At 44.5% G+C, this 15,182-nt stretch overlaps 1 protein-coding gene across 7 annotated transcripts in view; it reads right to left on the reverse strand.

The window, feature by feature from the left end:
* Positions 1 to 13,075, reverse strand: part of LOC135188352 (RNA-binding protein 12-like) — a 55,492-nt gene extending 42,417 nt beyond the window's left edge. The window contains exons 1-3 of one of the 7 annotated variants that reach the window (XM_064167746.1): positions 12,990 to 13,074; positions 10,230 to 10,311; positions 3,338 to 5,990 (exon numbers count right to left, since the gene is read on the reverse strand). In XM_064167746.1, coding sequence (XP_064023816.1) covers positions 3,338 to 5,968 — 2,631 coding nt within the window. In that variant the 5' untranslated portion in view covers positions 5,969 to 5,990; positions 10,230 to 10,311; positions 12,990 to 13,074. Of the gene's footprint in view, positions 1 to 3,337; positions 5,991 to 10,229; positions 10,312 to 12,678; positions 12,843 to 12,989 lie in introns of those variants that run through there. The other 6 variants (XM_064167742.1, XM_064167740.1, XM_064167745.1 and 3 more) reach the window with 6 other exon arrangements.
* Positions 13,076 to 15,182: the final 2,107 nt, after the last annotated feature.

Here is a 15,182-nt window from a genome sequence, read left to right on the forward strand (position 1 = left end):
TGACTTAAAACCAAAATCCACCTCTGACTTATACACATAAAGGTAACTCTGAAATCACAATTTCATCTCACCATTGAAGTTCTTCCAGCACAGACCCAACTTTACCATTGAGCAATCCCTTACATTCGTTCACTTTTGAATGGGGTGACAAACCCAAATGTGTTTAACAGGAATCAAATTGTGAATGCAACATTTCATGCCTTTTATTTTCTTCAGAAGTAGTACTGAAGACACTAACACTTGAACTGCTAAAACCCACCAACTTAGCCAGTTACATAAACACAGGTACCTTCTTTCCATAACTTGAAGAAATCAAGACATCAGTCTCACCAAATGCATTGTTCCAAGGAGGCTAAGCAGGATGTGAGGCCCCAACATTCAAAGCATCAAGGCCAAAAGAACCGCAAACTTCAGCAGTGGCCCTTAGCAGAGTATTTCCGTTGCTGCCTCATTAGCAGCCAGCCTTGACGTGTGTATGCAAGGGTGGTTATACATCTTCCACACTGGAAATGGGACCTCAGGGGTCCTGCCTCTTATCCTTGAGGCTATTCACGAATACAAGCGTGTGCAGAGTGAGCAATTTTCTCAAACCCAGCCACGTAGCCCGTTACGGTAAGGGCATCCCTCGTAATTTAGCACAACATGCAATTTAAGGCTGCATCCAGCATGAAAGTGAGTTGTTACAGAAAACCTCTTGTACTTCCAAGTGCCGCTTGGTAATGAACTTTTCTTTGTATATGCCTTAAACAATCACCCATTACTACTTTGGACAGCAGCTGCATTGTTTGTAGTATAAACTCCAAATATACTACAACATCCTATTTTTATCAAGAGCCTACTCCTGAAGAAGAGGCGATGTTTAGCAACTCAGTAATTACCAGTTTATGCTAAAAAGATATGAAGCATCAACTGTTTAGTAAGATAAAGAAATCCTTTCCCCATCCCAAATCCACTTTGCTATTCCTTGTCAACAATCCCAACACCAATGGTGTTTTGTATGAACTTGCACTTTTTTATAAGTAAGCATTTAACTAACTACAGGCCATACAGAAAATCAAGAACCAGAAAATGGAAGATTTCCAAAACAAACCTGCCCTTTTAGACAATCCAGGCACACAAGCATGTTTCACAGCAGACAACACGTCTGACACAAGCACTAATGACCCTGTATCCCTTATCCAGAGGATCAAGACTGGAAATCAAAGGACAGCAAGACAAAACTGTGGATCTAATTCCAGACACCTGGAATTCAATTACATTTCACAACAAGGCAAGCATTGTTGTGATTTATTTGAACTTGGAAAAAAGTTATCACCAGTTTCTGCAAATGATCACATGCTAGTATCTTAAATCAAGTCTGTGAACAACAAAGCCAAGTTTTCCTTTTCAATCATTTTATTCTAATGTGAAACATGAAGAAAAAAGCACCCAAATAACTCCAATATAGTATGAAACTTTAATAAAAGTTGTTTAAAAAACAAAGAGCAAAATTTAAAAAATAAACTGCAAGGCTTGACTCCTAATCGCACATCTTTCTGGCATCATCAAGAGTACTTTCAGACTTTCAAAGGGGAAAAAAAGGAAGAAGAAAAAAAAAAGATCTGCAGTTAACACGTTACTCCCAAAGACTGTTGAAACACATAACATGAAGCTTCAGAGACAGTTTTATTAACAGGAGGCTTAATTTTAAGCAGTATATACAAATCACATGACTTTTCCAAAGTTGGGACCACCTAGCAACCTGTCAGAACAAAAATATGCTAATCAATTACAGAAGCATCTGTGCATTGCAAACGCCTCTTTATTGGAGCACACCTTTGTACAATCCTTCCACAGATTCCTGTACTGGGAAACCTGTTCAGGATGCAGCGCCACACAGGTTTGCAAATCTCTCCTACACACCACGTGAATAAAACTGTTGCCACTTGCACCTCTCAATTTTGCCTGACCATACACTTCAGTGTTCCATGATATGCAACACCAAAAGGCACTGTTTTTCTTTGTCCAAAAACCAAAATGGTTTTAAGTTTACTATGTTTAAGTATAATGATTTGCCGGGAACAGCAGGATTTTTTCAGGCAAAGCCCAAACCTTAAAATTTATCATAAGCCAAGCAAAGATGAACCAAAAAAATCTACTTTTCACTTGTGTAATTACCTCCTTTCCAATTCTGTTTTTTTTTCCACTGAAGGTTTTACTGAGCAACAAAGAAAATGGCAACTTTTTACAGACTTCAAATGCAACAGCACTTTATTACAAAAATATAAACTCAGTACTTTCAAGTTTTTGAGAAAAAGAAATTTTATCTCTGAATTCACCCAGAGCAGTAATTCACGACAGAGCTGCTGAAGACAGATGATCCTTTCACATATAAACTAAAACTTTAGCTGGACTCCAATCTACTACTAATCATCACCACTTCGGTTCTCTTAGCAGAGACTAAGTAAGGAGTTTGAGACAGAGAAAAAATACAACATCAATATCCAACTAACATCAAAGATCCTATCCCAACTGATTCCTGTCAGCCTAACAAATCAAGCTACTTAAACAGTAATGAGGATTTTCAAGTTGTTACCTCTACTTGAAATGTTTTTGTTTTGTTTTTTAAGCATACTCTAAAACTCATAATGTTTGAGGTTAGCTATACTTGTGGCAAAAGTCTTATTCTGCACAGTTATAATTGCAATATATAAATAACTAAAGGTTATTCCACAAAGAACAGCTTGAACTTTACAGAACGATTCTGCTCATATTTAGAGGAATTAGTTTGGTAGACACATCAGCAATGGGCATAATTCAACTGTTCATACAGCGAGTCTTGGAAAAAATAAAGATACACACACAAAACAATTAATCTGTGTACACTGAGAAGTCATTCAGTTGCAGAGTAAAACCAGGACTTTAAACAAATCTTTGACCTGTAAACAAAGCAAATTTGGCCAGCTTTTAACCAAATCCAGCAGCAGCTGCCTATTTTACAATGGCTTGCAAGAGCACCCACTGAAGAGCTTCACTGACTTCATTGCCCTTATCCAAGACTACGTAAAACCAAGCCGGATCCCTTGATAAGCACTGCGTCCAGTACAGTCACCGCACTGCTACAAGCAGGAGTCAGAACAGCTGCTCCACATACTGGTATGGAAACATCCACTGCACATCTCCACTCGCGGTGTTTCGGAGCTAACCTAGTGCTCTCGGCAAAGCCCAGCTGTGTTACCACTGAAACAACCCACAGGTTCTATCCTGGAAATACTATAAAAACCAATTCAGATGCATTTAACACAGCACTATGAACATCTATTCTACAACTACTTTGTATTAACAGCTACCCTAAAACAAGTTTTACTTTCCTGGAGCCTATAGGCCTGTCATTTAAATCCACAACAGCTGCCATAGCTTCATCACGAGACTCGAATGCAACCATTGCTTCTCCAGTGGGCATGCCTTTTTCATTGTATTTTAAGCACACTGAACCAGGGATCACTTGGTAACCATAAAAGAAATCCAAAATTTCATCCACCGAAACAGTAAAGGGCATATTCTGCACTTTAATGACAGTTGGTCCTGGCTTCCCAGACCCTGTTCCAAAACCTGGGGGTCCACCAATATGTATATTTCCTGGTCCGGGTCCAAACCCCGGAGGTCCACTCAAATGTCCAAGACCACTAGCAATACCTGGAGGACCTGCACCAAAGGCAGGTGGTCCACTTAAACTGCCAGGACCATTACCAAAACTCTGAGGCCCCGCTGCAAAACCTGCTGGTGCACTCAAATTTCCAGGACCCCCTGCAAAAGCTGGGACTTCAATACCTGCACCAGGTAAACCGCTAGTTGTAACTGTAGGTATTCCTGGTCTGGAATCAGGAAAGCCACCTATCCCAGGTGGTGGGAGAGGGGGACCAAATGTGCCAGACCCACTGAAATTACCAGGGAAATTAAATGGAGGACCATTGTTTGCTTCTTTGGCATTTCCCCCCAGGAAGGCATGCTCATCCCCACCAGCACCCTGTGCCCCTGACACAGGTGTGTTTCCTTGCAGCGGGATTTTGAGTATCTTCTTCCCTTGAGCTGGTGGGTTTCTCTCAACATCCCTCATTTCTTCTACAGTTATCAACCGCAAAACAACATCTCTTCCATTCAGCTTTTTACGGTGCAAGCGCTCCGCCTTACGAGCATCTTCCTCAGCTTTAAACTGAACCAGTGCTTGTCCTAAACCTTGCCCATTATTATCAACAAGAATATGCACAGAGCTTTCTTCTACTGCCAGCCCCTCTAGAAACTGCAGGATTTCCAACTTTGTTATGTTGTAGGGAATATTAGAGATATGTGCGCACAGCTTTGGCGAGCCTGGCTCTCCCTCAGCACTCATGAGGATTTCCCTCTGGTCATAGCTGAAATTCTGCAATCTCTTTCGGATCAGATCTATCTTTTCTAACATCGCCTTCTTAGTGATTGGGTGAACCTGAATGAAGCGATTCCCTATGTACTGCTTATGATGGCACAAAGCTGCTTTATAATCAGCTTCATTCCTGAACTCCACAAACCCCTCCCCAATGGCCTTCCCATTAGGTCCATAAGCTATATAAATGCTGTCTTCTACTATATCCAGCTTTTTAAAAAAATCTATCACATGCTTGTTCTCCGATTCAAAGGGAAGACCTTTCAACTGAACACAAAAACCCTGCTCGTGGGGAGACCTCGACCGTGACCTTTTCTGTCCACCTGGAGATTTGGACCTAGAATGAGCCTGGGGAGGAGGAGGGTGTGACTGCCCAGAGGGACCTATGGTTTGCTTGAAAGTTATGTGGCCTCCAGCAGCCACCCACTGTCTCTCTGTTGCAGGACTAACTTCAACATAGCGCTGAATCATCAGCATTCTGTTTCGCTTCAGTGCTTCAAATGTATCTTGAGGAGAAAAAAACTTAACTAGTCCATTTCCATTATTTCGACCTACATGATCCTTCAGCATATGGACCGCATCCACACGGAGCCCAAGGAAAAAGTCTTTCACATCAGATTCTGTTGCAGAAAAGGGCATTCCATGAACGCTGACATACAAGTCATCTGGATTGATTGGAATTGGCTTGACAGTACTTTGAGAATTCATCTGAATAGGATTTACAGGATTCATGGGACCAATAAACAGTGGATTCAAGCTGCTGTTCATATTCACTGCTGCTCCAGACCCATTCATTCCAGTGGGTAAAGGTGCTACAGGTGGAGGATTCATAGGAGGCATTCCTGATATGGGAGGCATAGGCGTCATTGGAGGTACAGGGGGCACAGGGGGTATCGGAGGAACCGGAGGAACAGGAGGCAGAGTGGGCACGGGAGGTGGAACAGGTATTGGGGGAATAGAAGGCATTGGTGGCAAAGATGGCATAGCTGGGATAGGAGGGATTGGAGGAGGAGGTACTGTGTTCATTGCAGATGCTGTACTAGGTATAGTTGAGCTAAATGTTGGGCTACCAAAGGTACTCCCAAGATTTGGAGGTGCAGTCCCCACACTGGCAGTAGAAAACGTGGGTATGTTTTTATTGCTTTCATGGACAGCAGTGGAAGCAGTTACTACACTAGGAGAAGGATTATTAAAGTTAGGTACGGTAGTAGGTAAGCTAACCCTTCCACCCATTCCAGAACTAGGTGGGGGTCCTGATCTGCTAGCATTTGCTGGTGGCATATCTAGATTGGCAGTTTCAAAACGCCTGCGACTGAGTTCTATCATGTTCTGCATTTCAGTTTTACTGCTCAGCAACAGCGTTACTTTTGACCCTTTAATGGTACCACCTGTGCGCATCATACCAAGCCTGGCATCTTCATCAGTGGCAAAAACGATGAAAGCCTCACCCAGTTCACCCCCTACAATATGCACGCCCCCATCAGGGATGGTCAATCCAGAGAAGAAGTGGCGAATGTCCATGGTCCCCGCCACAATCGGGAGACCTTGCAAGCGGATGACCACAGCCATGCTGCGCTGAAACAACACACACCTGCAGATGAGAAAAGGCAACGGCCATGTCAGACTACTGATTGTGACACCATACAATTACCTACAGACACCATCTACTGTATTTGTTTACATACACGGAACAATATCTTGCAAAGATTAACCATGTTTATACTCCCAGTTTCTTGTTCGTGTTTACTTCATACAGTCTGAAGTATTAAACATTTCCCAGCACAATCAGTACATATTTTGCACTAGCAATTCCAAAACAACTCTTAAACTAAGACCCACAAGTGAAGAAAACAAAAAATAAAAGTAAAATGTAAAAAACCACACACCGCACCTAAGGAACAGCAAAAATCAGAACTATTATAGCGTAGTTAACACAAAACGAGTATTTTAGCCAAGGAAACAAAATTTGTCATACACTGATATGGTATCCACTGTACTTGCAAAGCAACTGCTAAAAATTCTGCACACCTATAGGAAATAAATAGCTCTTTTCCATTTGGGGAGGGATTCTCTCCTGCCAGGTGAAGATGGCTAACAACATAAAGTGGGTCGGTTACAAACAAAACCTCACTATGAACAATTAGCAACAGTAAGACTCGCATGACATCTTGACAGGGACCATCTAAGTTACTCTAATCTTCTATTTTTCTCCTAGCAATGGCAAGACATCTAGGTGACCATGAAGTGAGCTGCTACATACCAGCCCCAGACATTTTGTGATCACACAGACCTCATCTAAACTTAAGACTGACATCCATGCATATCCTCACTAGACATACGGCTTTTGAATTTCCAAAATCAAGGTGCATTTTTGTAACAGTTGCAGACACTATCTAGTACTACACCTTCCATTTCAGGCACAAGTAAATGACTTTTACCTCTGGCAGCTGAGGTTAGTGGAAGCTTAGATCAATTCTGAAATGGGAGATCTGTAAGATAGGTACAAGGTAACTGTCAAGAAGAGCCTGATTAAAAGTTCAAGACGAACAATAAATGAGGTAATTCTCACTTATTCTTGACAAACCTTCAGTAAAGACTGAAAGTATTAATACTAGCACAATTCATTGATTCAGAAGCCAACCTCTCATTCTATACCAGCAGCACCTTATTTCACTTAAGCCACTTCATCTCTGAATCCTCCCGACTTCCTAAAAGCAAGCCAAGGCAGTACCTCTGTGGAAGGCCTCTAAGACTCGCATTAGTCACATGTGAAATCAGAACCACACAATGCAGTGCAGGCAGCACACCAAAGACTTCTGGCAATGTACGAAAGCTGTGACCAATCAGTAGTTATCTCTCGGCATTTCACATTCAGACCAGTATTGTAGCTTAGCAGACAGCCAAATCTTTCAGTCACCTTCATTTGCCTGTTCAGGTCTTCCAGTTACTTCAGAGCAGACATGCTTTGAATACACACTTAGCTACTAGGGAAAGCTGCTATCCAACAACTGAACCACATCACAGATTTCCTGACAAGCAGCGTAAAAAAAAATCTTCTACAGGGAAAACTCCTCAGTGGTCTTCTGTTTGCAAGGCAAAGCTTCCTACCACTCAAATGGGTACTTTAGCTGTGGTTTATTGGGCAACAAAACTAAATACTAATCTCTTCAATACACTAACGAACTCAAGAGACATACTGGGGTATTGCAGGGCATTGGTCTGCATCCACCTGACATCAGAGGACCTTTCTCCCTCAAAGGAACAGCAGACAAGCCCACTGACACCAAGTAGCTCTGCTGCTCTATCTACTGTGAACGAACACCAAATTCCTCACATCACCTTGACAGAGAAATTGTGGCTTGCAAGTCGAACATAGGAAGACTAGGAAAATAAAACACACCACCAACCACACCAGCTGGCTGCACACAGCGCTAAGAAAAACCTTGCTCCACCAAGGATGGCAGCAGTAGAACGGGCAGCAGACTAAACATCAGATAGAGTTTTAGAACAACTTTCCATCTTGAGGCAAGGTAACAAAAGCATCACTTTACATTCATCTCTTAGGAGTGACACAAATTCAATTTCAAAACAGAGTTCATCACCCAGTCATTTTCCAACAGCAAAGTAACAGGCCCCTGTAAGAAAAGCAGGTCAGAGTAGGAATTGTCTGTGCTCTGCATACATGGAAACCATGTCAGACTCTTTGTACTGCTTGAAAACTGCAGCTTTCTTCAAAGACTCTGTAGATGGATCTTAAAATTTGCCTACTATTGATGGCACTGAAATTAAAGTCAAAATAGAAACTCTGCTTAAAGGAAGCCATGCTAAAGGGGATGGTGAAACCTATGTTCACTACATAATGCTACAGGACTGCTTTTGACATGATCACAAGTGAAGCAAACATCTCTAATTTTGCACCTATGCCCTGAAAATTAAAATAGTAGCAATAAACTTTGCTGGGAGATTTATATTTCCTCTATTACCTATTAAATAAAGAAATTACTTTCAGAAATCATTATGAATCAGGAGTTAGACATTTGGAGTTTCTTGTGTTAAATGGGAAACTACTTTTAATTACTTCCTTATTACTGCAAGAGCAATGACAACCTGGCATGGCCATTAGTTGACCAAAGACAACCTGGGAAGGTTCCACCAATCTAGCCCAGAAGACAAATTAACAGCTAGGGTCACAAAAAAAGTCTTAAAGAGTTCCAGCACTTGAACATTTACATAACTTCTGGGATAACCAACTGTTGCAGCCATGCACTAAATTCAAAACTTCACTCTAAATGCAAAGAGATTTTGTGATTTTATGACTAAGTATTCTATTTACTTTCACTAATTCACTACCAACCAAAAATCCAAACAGCTGCTTAGCACAGAAGCTACTAGAAAAACTGGCTGCAATGACTTCAGTGCAGTGAATTCCATGCATGGTATTAAGCAAATGCTTGCTATTAAGCAAGAGCCAAGAGTAAGATGGTAAGAACAAAAAGAATTTTAAGGACTTTACTCCATCAAATACTTTTGCCAAAGCAAAGTATTTTACCAACATGTAACCGCTTTGACTTTTTCAGGAATTCAGTGCTTTACATTATTATCTGAAGAAAAATTATCAGGATCAAGAATGCCAAATTTCATGTTTCTAAGCACTTTTTTTTTTTCTAAAACACACTTTGGAGACACCACATCCACTTATATTTTCCATCTAATGAAAAAGCAAAGCCCACTCAAGTATTACACCATTTAATTATGAAGATCAACATCAGAGAAGCAGCATTCAGTTCAGACACACAATGGCTACATGCCTGATGAGTGTGCATTGAAGGCTTTTTCTTGGGTTGTGTTCGCAGGCTGCCCACAGGTTTGGTTGTCATTTTGTGTGTTCTGCCTATTTCTGGAGAAGCCAGAAGCACAAAATCCTAGAGCTGTAATATGGACTAGCCAAGACCCAAGCAGACAGTAAAGGCCTGCTGGCTATTGAGCCGATTCGACTCATCTGATAAGCTGTCACAGCACCTTTACACACCTCACCAGTGACCTCTTTAAAAACTACGTTGCACTGGGAAAAATGTACTAGATGACAGCACTACTTCTTCAATCCACAAGTTAGCCAGTAAAGTAAGAAGAATTTGAGTCACAGGCAGAAGTTAATAAAAAAAAAAAATCAGACTGGCCTTTTAAGATGTATACCTTTTCCAAACTAAGAACCACTCAGAACATTCAACAGTCCCTGGGGAGCACTGAGTACAGTATCCACACAGCACACACACAAACACACTGTATTTGGCAGCCCCTGGACAAAAGCTAAGAACTGGAATAACACCAGTATCACAGGAAAAAGAAATAAATATCCAGGCTGAGATAGACTAGCAAAAGTTAAAACTGCAGACTATAGTTTTACCCTTTTTTTTCCCAAAAAAAAAAAAAAAGGCCAAAATCAACTTGTTAGATTAAGGCAGTCACCTCTATGCTAATTTGGATTCATTTGATCTTTCTAAATACTGCAAAACCCAACTAGTACCAATTGCTGTGCACCTGCAGACGTGTGGTCTGCAAAGTAGCTACATTTCCTAACAGTGCAAAATAACTGGGAGAGTGTTTCAGACTACCATGTGCTGATGAAATAACAGAACATGAGTTTGGCAGGATTCTGTTTACAACACTGCCAGAACCACCATCACCAGTGGGAGTCACAGGGAAGAGACTAGCTACAGGTATTTTAACCCAAGTGGGTTTTCTACCAATTTACAGATTCCCAAAGCTTCAAATATTTCTTAAGACATACTCAATGTGCATATAAAGAAGTCTTCAATTCAAAGGCTCTTACCTGCAAAGACAGATGTTTTTTCTTAACAAGAAGCAGAAGCCAAGCCAATCCTGTGGGCAACCAATTAAAACCAACTTTTAGACTGCAATAAAGAATAAATGGAGGCACAATCAATGCAGGCAACACAACAGCAGTAACAGTCCACAAAGAACTGTATATATAGAAAGTTCAAACCTGCAACAACCACAAGGTGCTGCTACATACAACAACCATGAGAGGAAGATGCATTTTCTACTACCTTCTCCCTGTATGGCTTGTCAGCGACTGCACTGCAATTTTTGTATGGTTTCCAGATATGAATATGCCTGTCACAAATATAAAACCAACCAGAAAACATTCAAAGAACCTTTCAAATTTCCCCCATCACCAATAAGGGAACAAATCATTCTTTCAAAGGAAAAGAAGAAGAACAAAATGCTTGAGAACCCGAATTGTAACAAACCCTTACTCCATCGATTATACTCCTTCCTCCAACTGCACATTTTCTTACTTGAGCAAATCAACACAAGCTACATCTCAGAAAACCTCCCCAGAGCTCAAATGACGAATTCTTCAGGAGTCACACAAACCAGTAGCACTAAGTGACATTTCACAGCCACCTGTAGGCAGTCACCTGCACTGAGCACACCGCAAGAAATCCACACAAAGACGCCATGTTAGCAGTTGCAACCTCAGCTCGTTATCCAAATCCGCATCACACGCCTGTGTTGCTTCATGCCTGTATATAAATTGTCTTTCTGAAATCACAACTCAGCAAAAGAGCCAAACATCTGAAGTGGGAACATATGTATTTTGCATTTAAAGATGACATGAAAAAAATCTTCTCATTCACTGCTTAGCAGACCACCTCATCCTAAAATTGTAGTTCTCTAAAGAACTACCCAGGAATTTATCACACCAAGCATAGATAACTGCTGCCTCCTTATTCAACCCAAACAAGCTATTTTCAGTTATATGCATCATAAACAAAGTGAATTTGGAGAAAGAAGCACTACCAAACCACCTACAAAGTCTCTAACAAAGTGAATCAAACCAAAGAGACATTCACAGATCTTCCAGGACATTAACAGCAGACTTACAAGAAAAATACAACTACACTCTTTAGACTTACTGAAACGACAAGAGCATTTATGAAAATACCTTTTCATTAGACTTTTAAGAGAAATAAGCAATCCTATCATGGGAAAGGCTCAACTTTCGCATCCAGCAGGGTCAAACAGTAGCTTACAATGCAGTAATCACCTGGAACAGTTTCATTAAAAAAAACAAACCACCAACATCACACCAAACCTGCTTCAAGAAGCAGGTAAGTTTTCCATGCACATGGAACTTTCCATTTGGAAGAAAACCCCAAATCCTTTCAAATATTTCCAATATAGCAACCATGGTGTTGCTTTTGTTTCTCTTCACAACACTTAGCACAAGCTAAAGATTTGCAACGTGCTGTGATGGGAAAGAACATAAATAAAATCAAACAGCATTCTTCGAAGAGGTGCAGGACTCCACTTTGTTTAATCTTTCCAGCAAACACAATCTAGTATTGTTGCAAGTCTCCATTTTCTCAACTTTAACGTCAGATTTATCCATAAAGACATCCTGTCCAATCAACCTCGAGTCCAAGAGTGTACTAACTCAGCAAAAACCGGCCAGGGCACACGGTGCTCCCACAAACCGCTGACACATCTCTGGAACTTCATGGGACTCCCCACAACACCCTACCAGGGACACAGAAAGGGCCATCATCCAACGGGACATGGAACAACCGATGCAACTAGCTTAGGAGTCCACCAAGGAAGCAACCTGTCGATTTTTCTCCTTAACCCTGCCACATGGAAACCGCTAAGAATGGATACAGTTGTGTAAAACCAGCGCCAGGAGCTTGTAATGGAAAAAAGCTCAGAGAGATTCCTGCTGAATGCTGGGCCCCACTTCAGCACTAGTGCGTTTTAGGGCGGCTCAGGCTCTCTTAAATTTTTTTGTTTGGTTTTCTATCTGAGATTGATTAGCCGAGAAGAGCGTTACGTGACGGCACGGCAGCTTCGCTACTCCTTATGCGTGCCTTAGACCGCCGGTGGCGGTGCCGCAAGCACCAGGGGCCTCTGCCGTATTGTGCGGAGCGCCTACCCCGAGGGCCGAGCAAAGAGCAGCCACCGGAGACCAGACGAGTGCTCCCGGGACCGGCCCCATGTCGCTGTTTTCGCGCCGCAGGGCCGTGGCGCCGACCACAGGAGCGGATGGCGGCGCCCGCCGGACGCACGACTCCCAGGGTCCCGCAGCTCCTCCGCCACCGGGGGCTCGCAAGGCGCCGCGCCCAAGCTGCGCGACCCCCTGCCGCCCGCTCAGCCCCAGCCGCCTGCGGAGCCCCCGCGCTCCGGCGCCACCACAAGGTCACTCGGCCACCCCCGCCGGCCGGGCCCTCGGCGCCTGCGCTCGGCTCGCATATACTCACCTGCCCGCGCCGACCGCGCAGCTCCGCGAGGCGCGGACGGAGGCGCGGCGAGAGGGAGTGAGCGAGGACTGGCCCGCCGCCCAGAACCTTCGGCCGCAGCCGCCAAGCCGCGGCGAGGCAGTAGCAGCCCCCGTTCGGCGTCCCGGGCCCACAGCGCAGGAGGCACCGCTTGGCTCGGCCCTTTGTGCAAGGGGATGTGTGCACGCCGCGCCCGCCCGGCCCCCCCCGCCCCAAGATTCGCCTCGCCGCGGGCCCGCAGCGCGGGAGTAGGGCAGGTAGCGCGGCCCATCCGGGCGCCGCCGCGCTCTTACCGAGGAATCTGTACGGGGAAAATGGTTAGAACCGAGCCGACCCGTCCTGGGCCCCACTCCACGCCAAGCCCAGCGCCACCGCCCGCGCAGCGCCACAAAATGGCCGCCTCGCTGCGCGGCCGCCACCCGCAGCTGGGGAGAGAGAGGCGGGCTCCGGGGAGAGGCGGGCTCCGAGCAGGGCGGGGCGGAGGGGGCGGACTCCGAGAAGGGCGGGGCGCAGGGGGCGGGGCGGCACCGGGGCGGAGCCTCATCGCTCGGCTGCCGGAGGCGCGTGAGAGGTTGGCCGCGCGGCGGGGGGGAGCGGAGCGGAGCGGAGCGGATCGGTGCTGGGACGGCGGCCGCGGCGCGGTGCTGGCAGCCTGGCGCACGAAGAGGTGTGAGGGCTCATGCTGAGGAAACGGACACTCTGAAGGAGGCACTGAACTTCCAGCCTTCCACTGAACCCCGAGGAGTGGTTCTTCACCGAACCTTCGCTTACGATCAGGTTGCAGAATTAAAGTGCAGGTCAGCTTACCCTGGGTTGATGCCCTTTTGAGTGTAGCTGCCCCGTGCTGGATTTATCCTTTGCTTGACTAAAACCAGGTGCGACACAAATCCCTGGAGCGCGGCCTGAGTTGAGGAGCAGGCAAGAATCCCTCGAGAAATGCTGTCGCTGCAGCAGCAGCTGTTTTCAACAGAAAAACGCCGTTATGAGATACTACAAGAAACAAACAGCAATAAGTCATTGCTTCGTGTCACAAACACTTTTCCAGCAAGTTTGGAAGTTCAACAGTTAACTTGCTAGTTCTTCAATGCTTAGTAGAACCTGGGGCTGAAAGGTGTGATGGGTGTTCTGTCCGGAGATGAGGGCATCTGGCCTGGGGCTCAGAATTTGGCTTCAAAACCACAACAGTTCATAAATTCATAGAGTCGTTTGGGTTGAAAAGGACCTTAAAGATCATCTCGTTCAAACCCCCTTGCCAAAGGCAGGGAAACCTTCCACTGTTACCAAAGGTCTTGGATTCAAACTCTCTTAAGACCAGTTTGCAGGTTTTAGGGAGTCAGAAGGCATTTATTTCTGGGAGCAAGTTGCTCCACACAGTCCCTGCATCCCAAACAGGTTTGGATCCGGTCCTGTAAAACACACAGCAATGCTTTTCCAAGGAATCATTAACACAGTCATCAACCTTTTGGAGCTCATGCTAATTACACAAATGTCTCTTCCACAGGCACAATCCTAGCCTCTGGAGAATTTTGGGGAAGGGTCTTTGAGGACAATTCCCCTGACTTCCTTCCCCTTTGGTGCTCCAATGCTCTTCACCACTTTGCTCACTAGCTGACCTTGAGGTTCCCACATGCTCAGAGGAGTGTGAACTCATTAGCCAAAGTCTTAATTGTCAGAGTTTCTGTTGTTTCTTATCTTCAAGAAAACTGCTGACTTCACAATTTATTCCCCTCCCTTCCAAGACTCTTTACCTGAGGCCTAGAAAGGCATTCTCTTTCCAGCTGTGTTATCTTAAAGGAACAAGCTAACAGTGATGCTTTTGCTGCTGTGCTCTGGTTATTTCATTGACTTATTTAATATTTATTTATTTTATTTATTTCATTTTCTACTTAGATCACCAGCCCAGGGTGCTCAAGGTCTCATCCAGCCTGACCTTCAACGCCTCTAGGGAAGGGGCATCCACAGCCTCCCTGGGCAATCTGTGCCAGTGACCCTCCACCCTCACCCTAATGAATCTCTTCATCATCTTCAGTCCAAATTTGTCTTCCTCAAGCTTCAGTCTATTCAGGTCCTTTCCAGCCTGGATGATTCTACAATTCTGTGATTCTCTCTTATCATTTCAGTGCAGGCCCTTGCCAAAAGTCCCTCCCCAGCTCTTCTGGAGCCTCCTTCAGGTACTGGCAGGCTGCTCTGAGGTCTCCCTGGAACCTGTTCTTCTACAGGTTGGAAAGTCCAACTCTTTTCAGCCTGTCCCCACAGGTGAGGTGCCCCAGCCCTCTGATCATCTCAGTGACCTCTTCTGGACCTGCTGCAGTAATTTGATGTCCCTCTTATGCTGGAGGCACCAGAACTGAACACCACCGCAGGTGGGGTCTCACCAGAGCAGAGTACAGGGGAGACTCACCTTCCCTCTTCCTGCTGGTCACACTTTTTTTTTTAAATGCAGCCCAGGACATTTTTCCCCCTCCATATCCCTTCTTTCTACTCCA

This window comes from Pogoniulus pusillus, chromosome 29 (genome assembly GCF_015220805.1).
Source record: "Pogoniulus pusillus isolate bPogPus1 chromosome 29, bPogPus1.pri, whole genome shotgun sequence".
Classification (NCBI taxonomy): Eukaryota; Metazoa; Chordata; class Aves; order Piciformes; family Lybiidae; genus Pogoniulus; species Pogoniulus pusillus.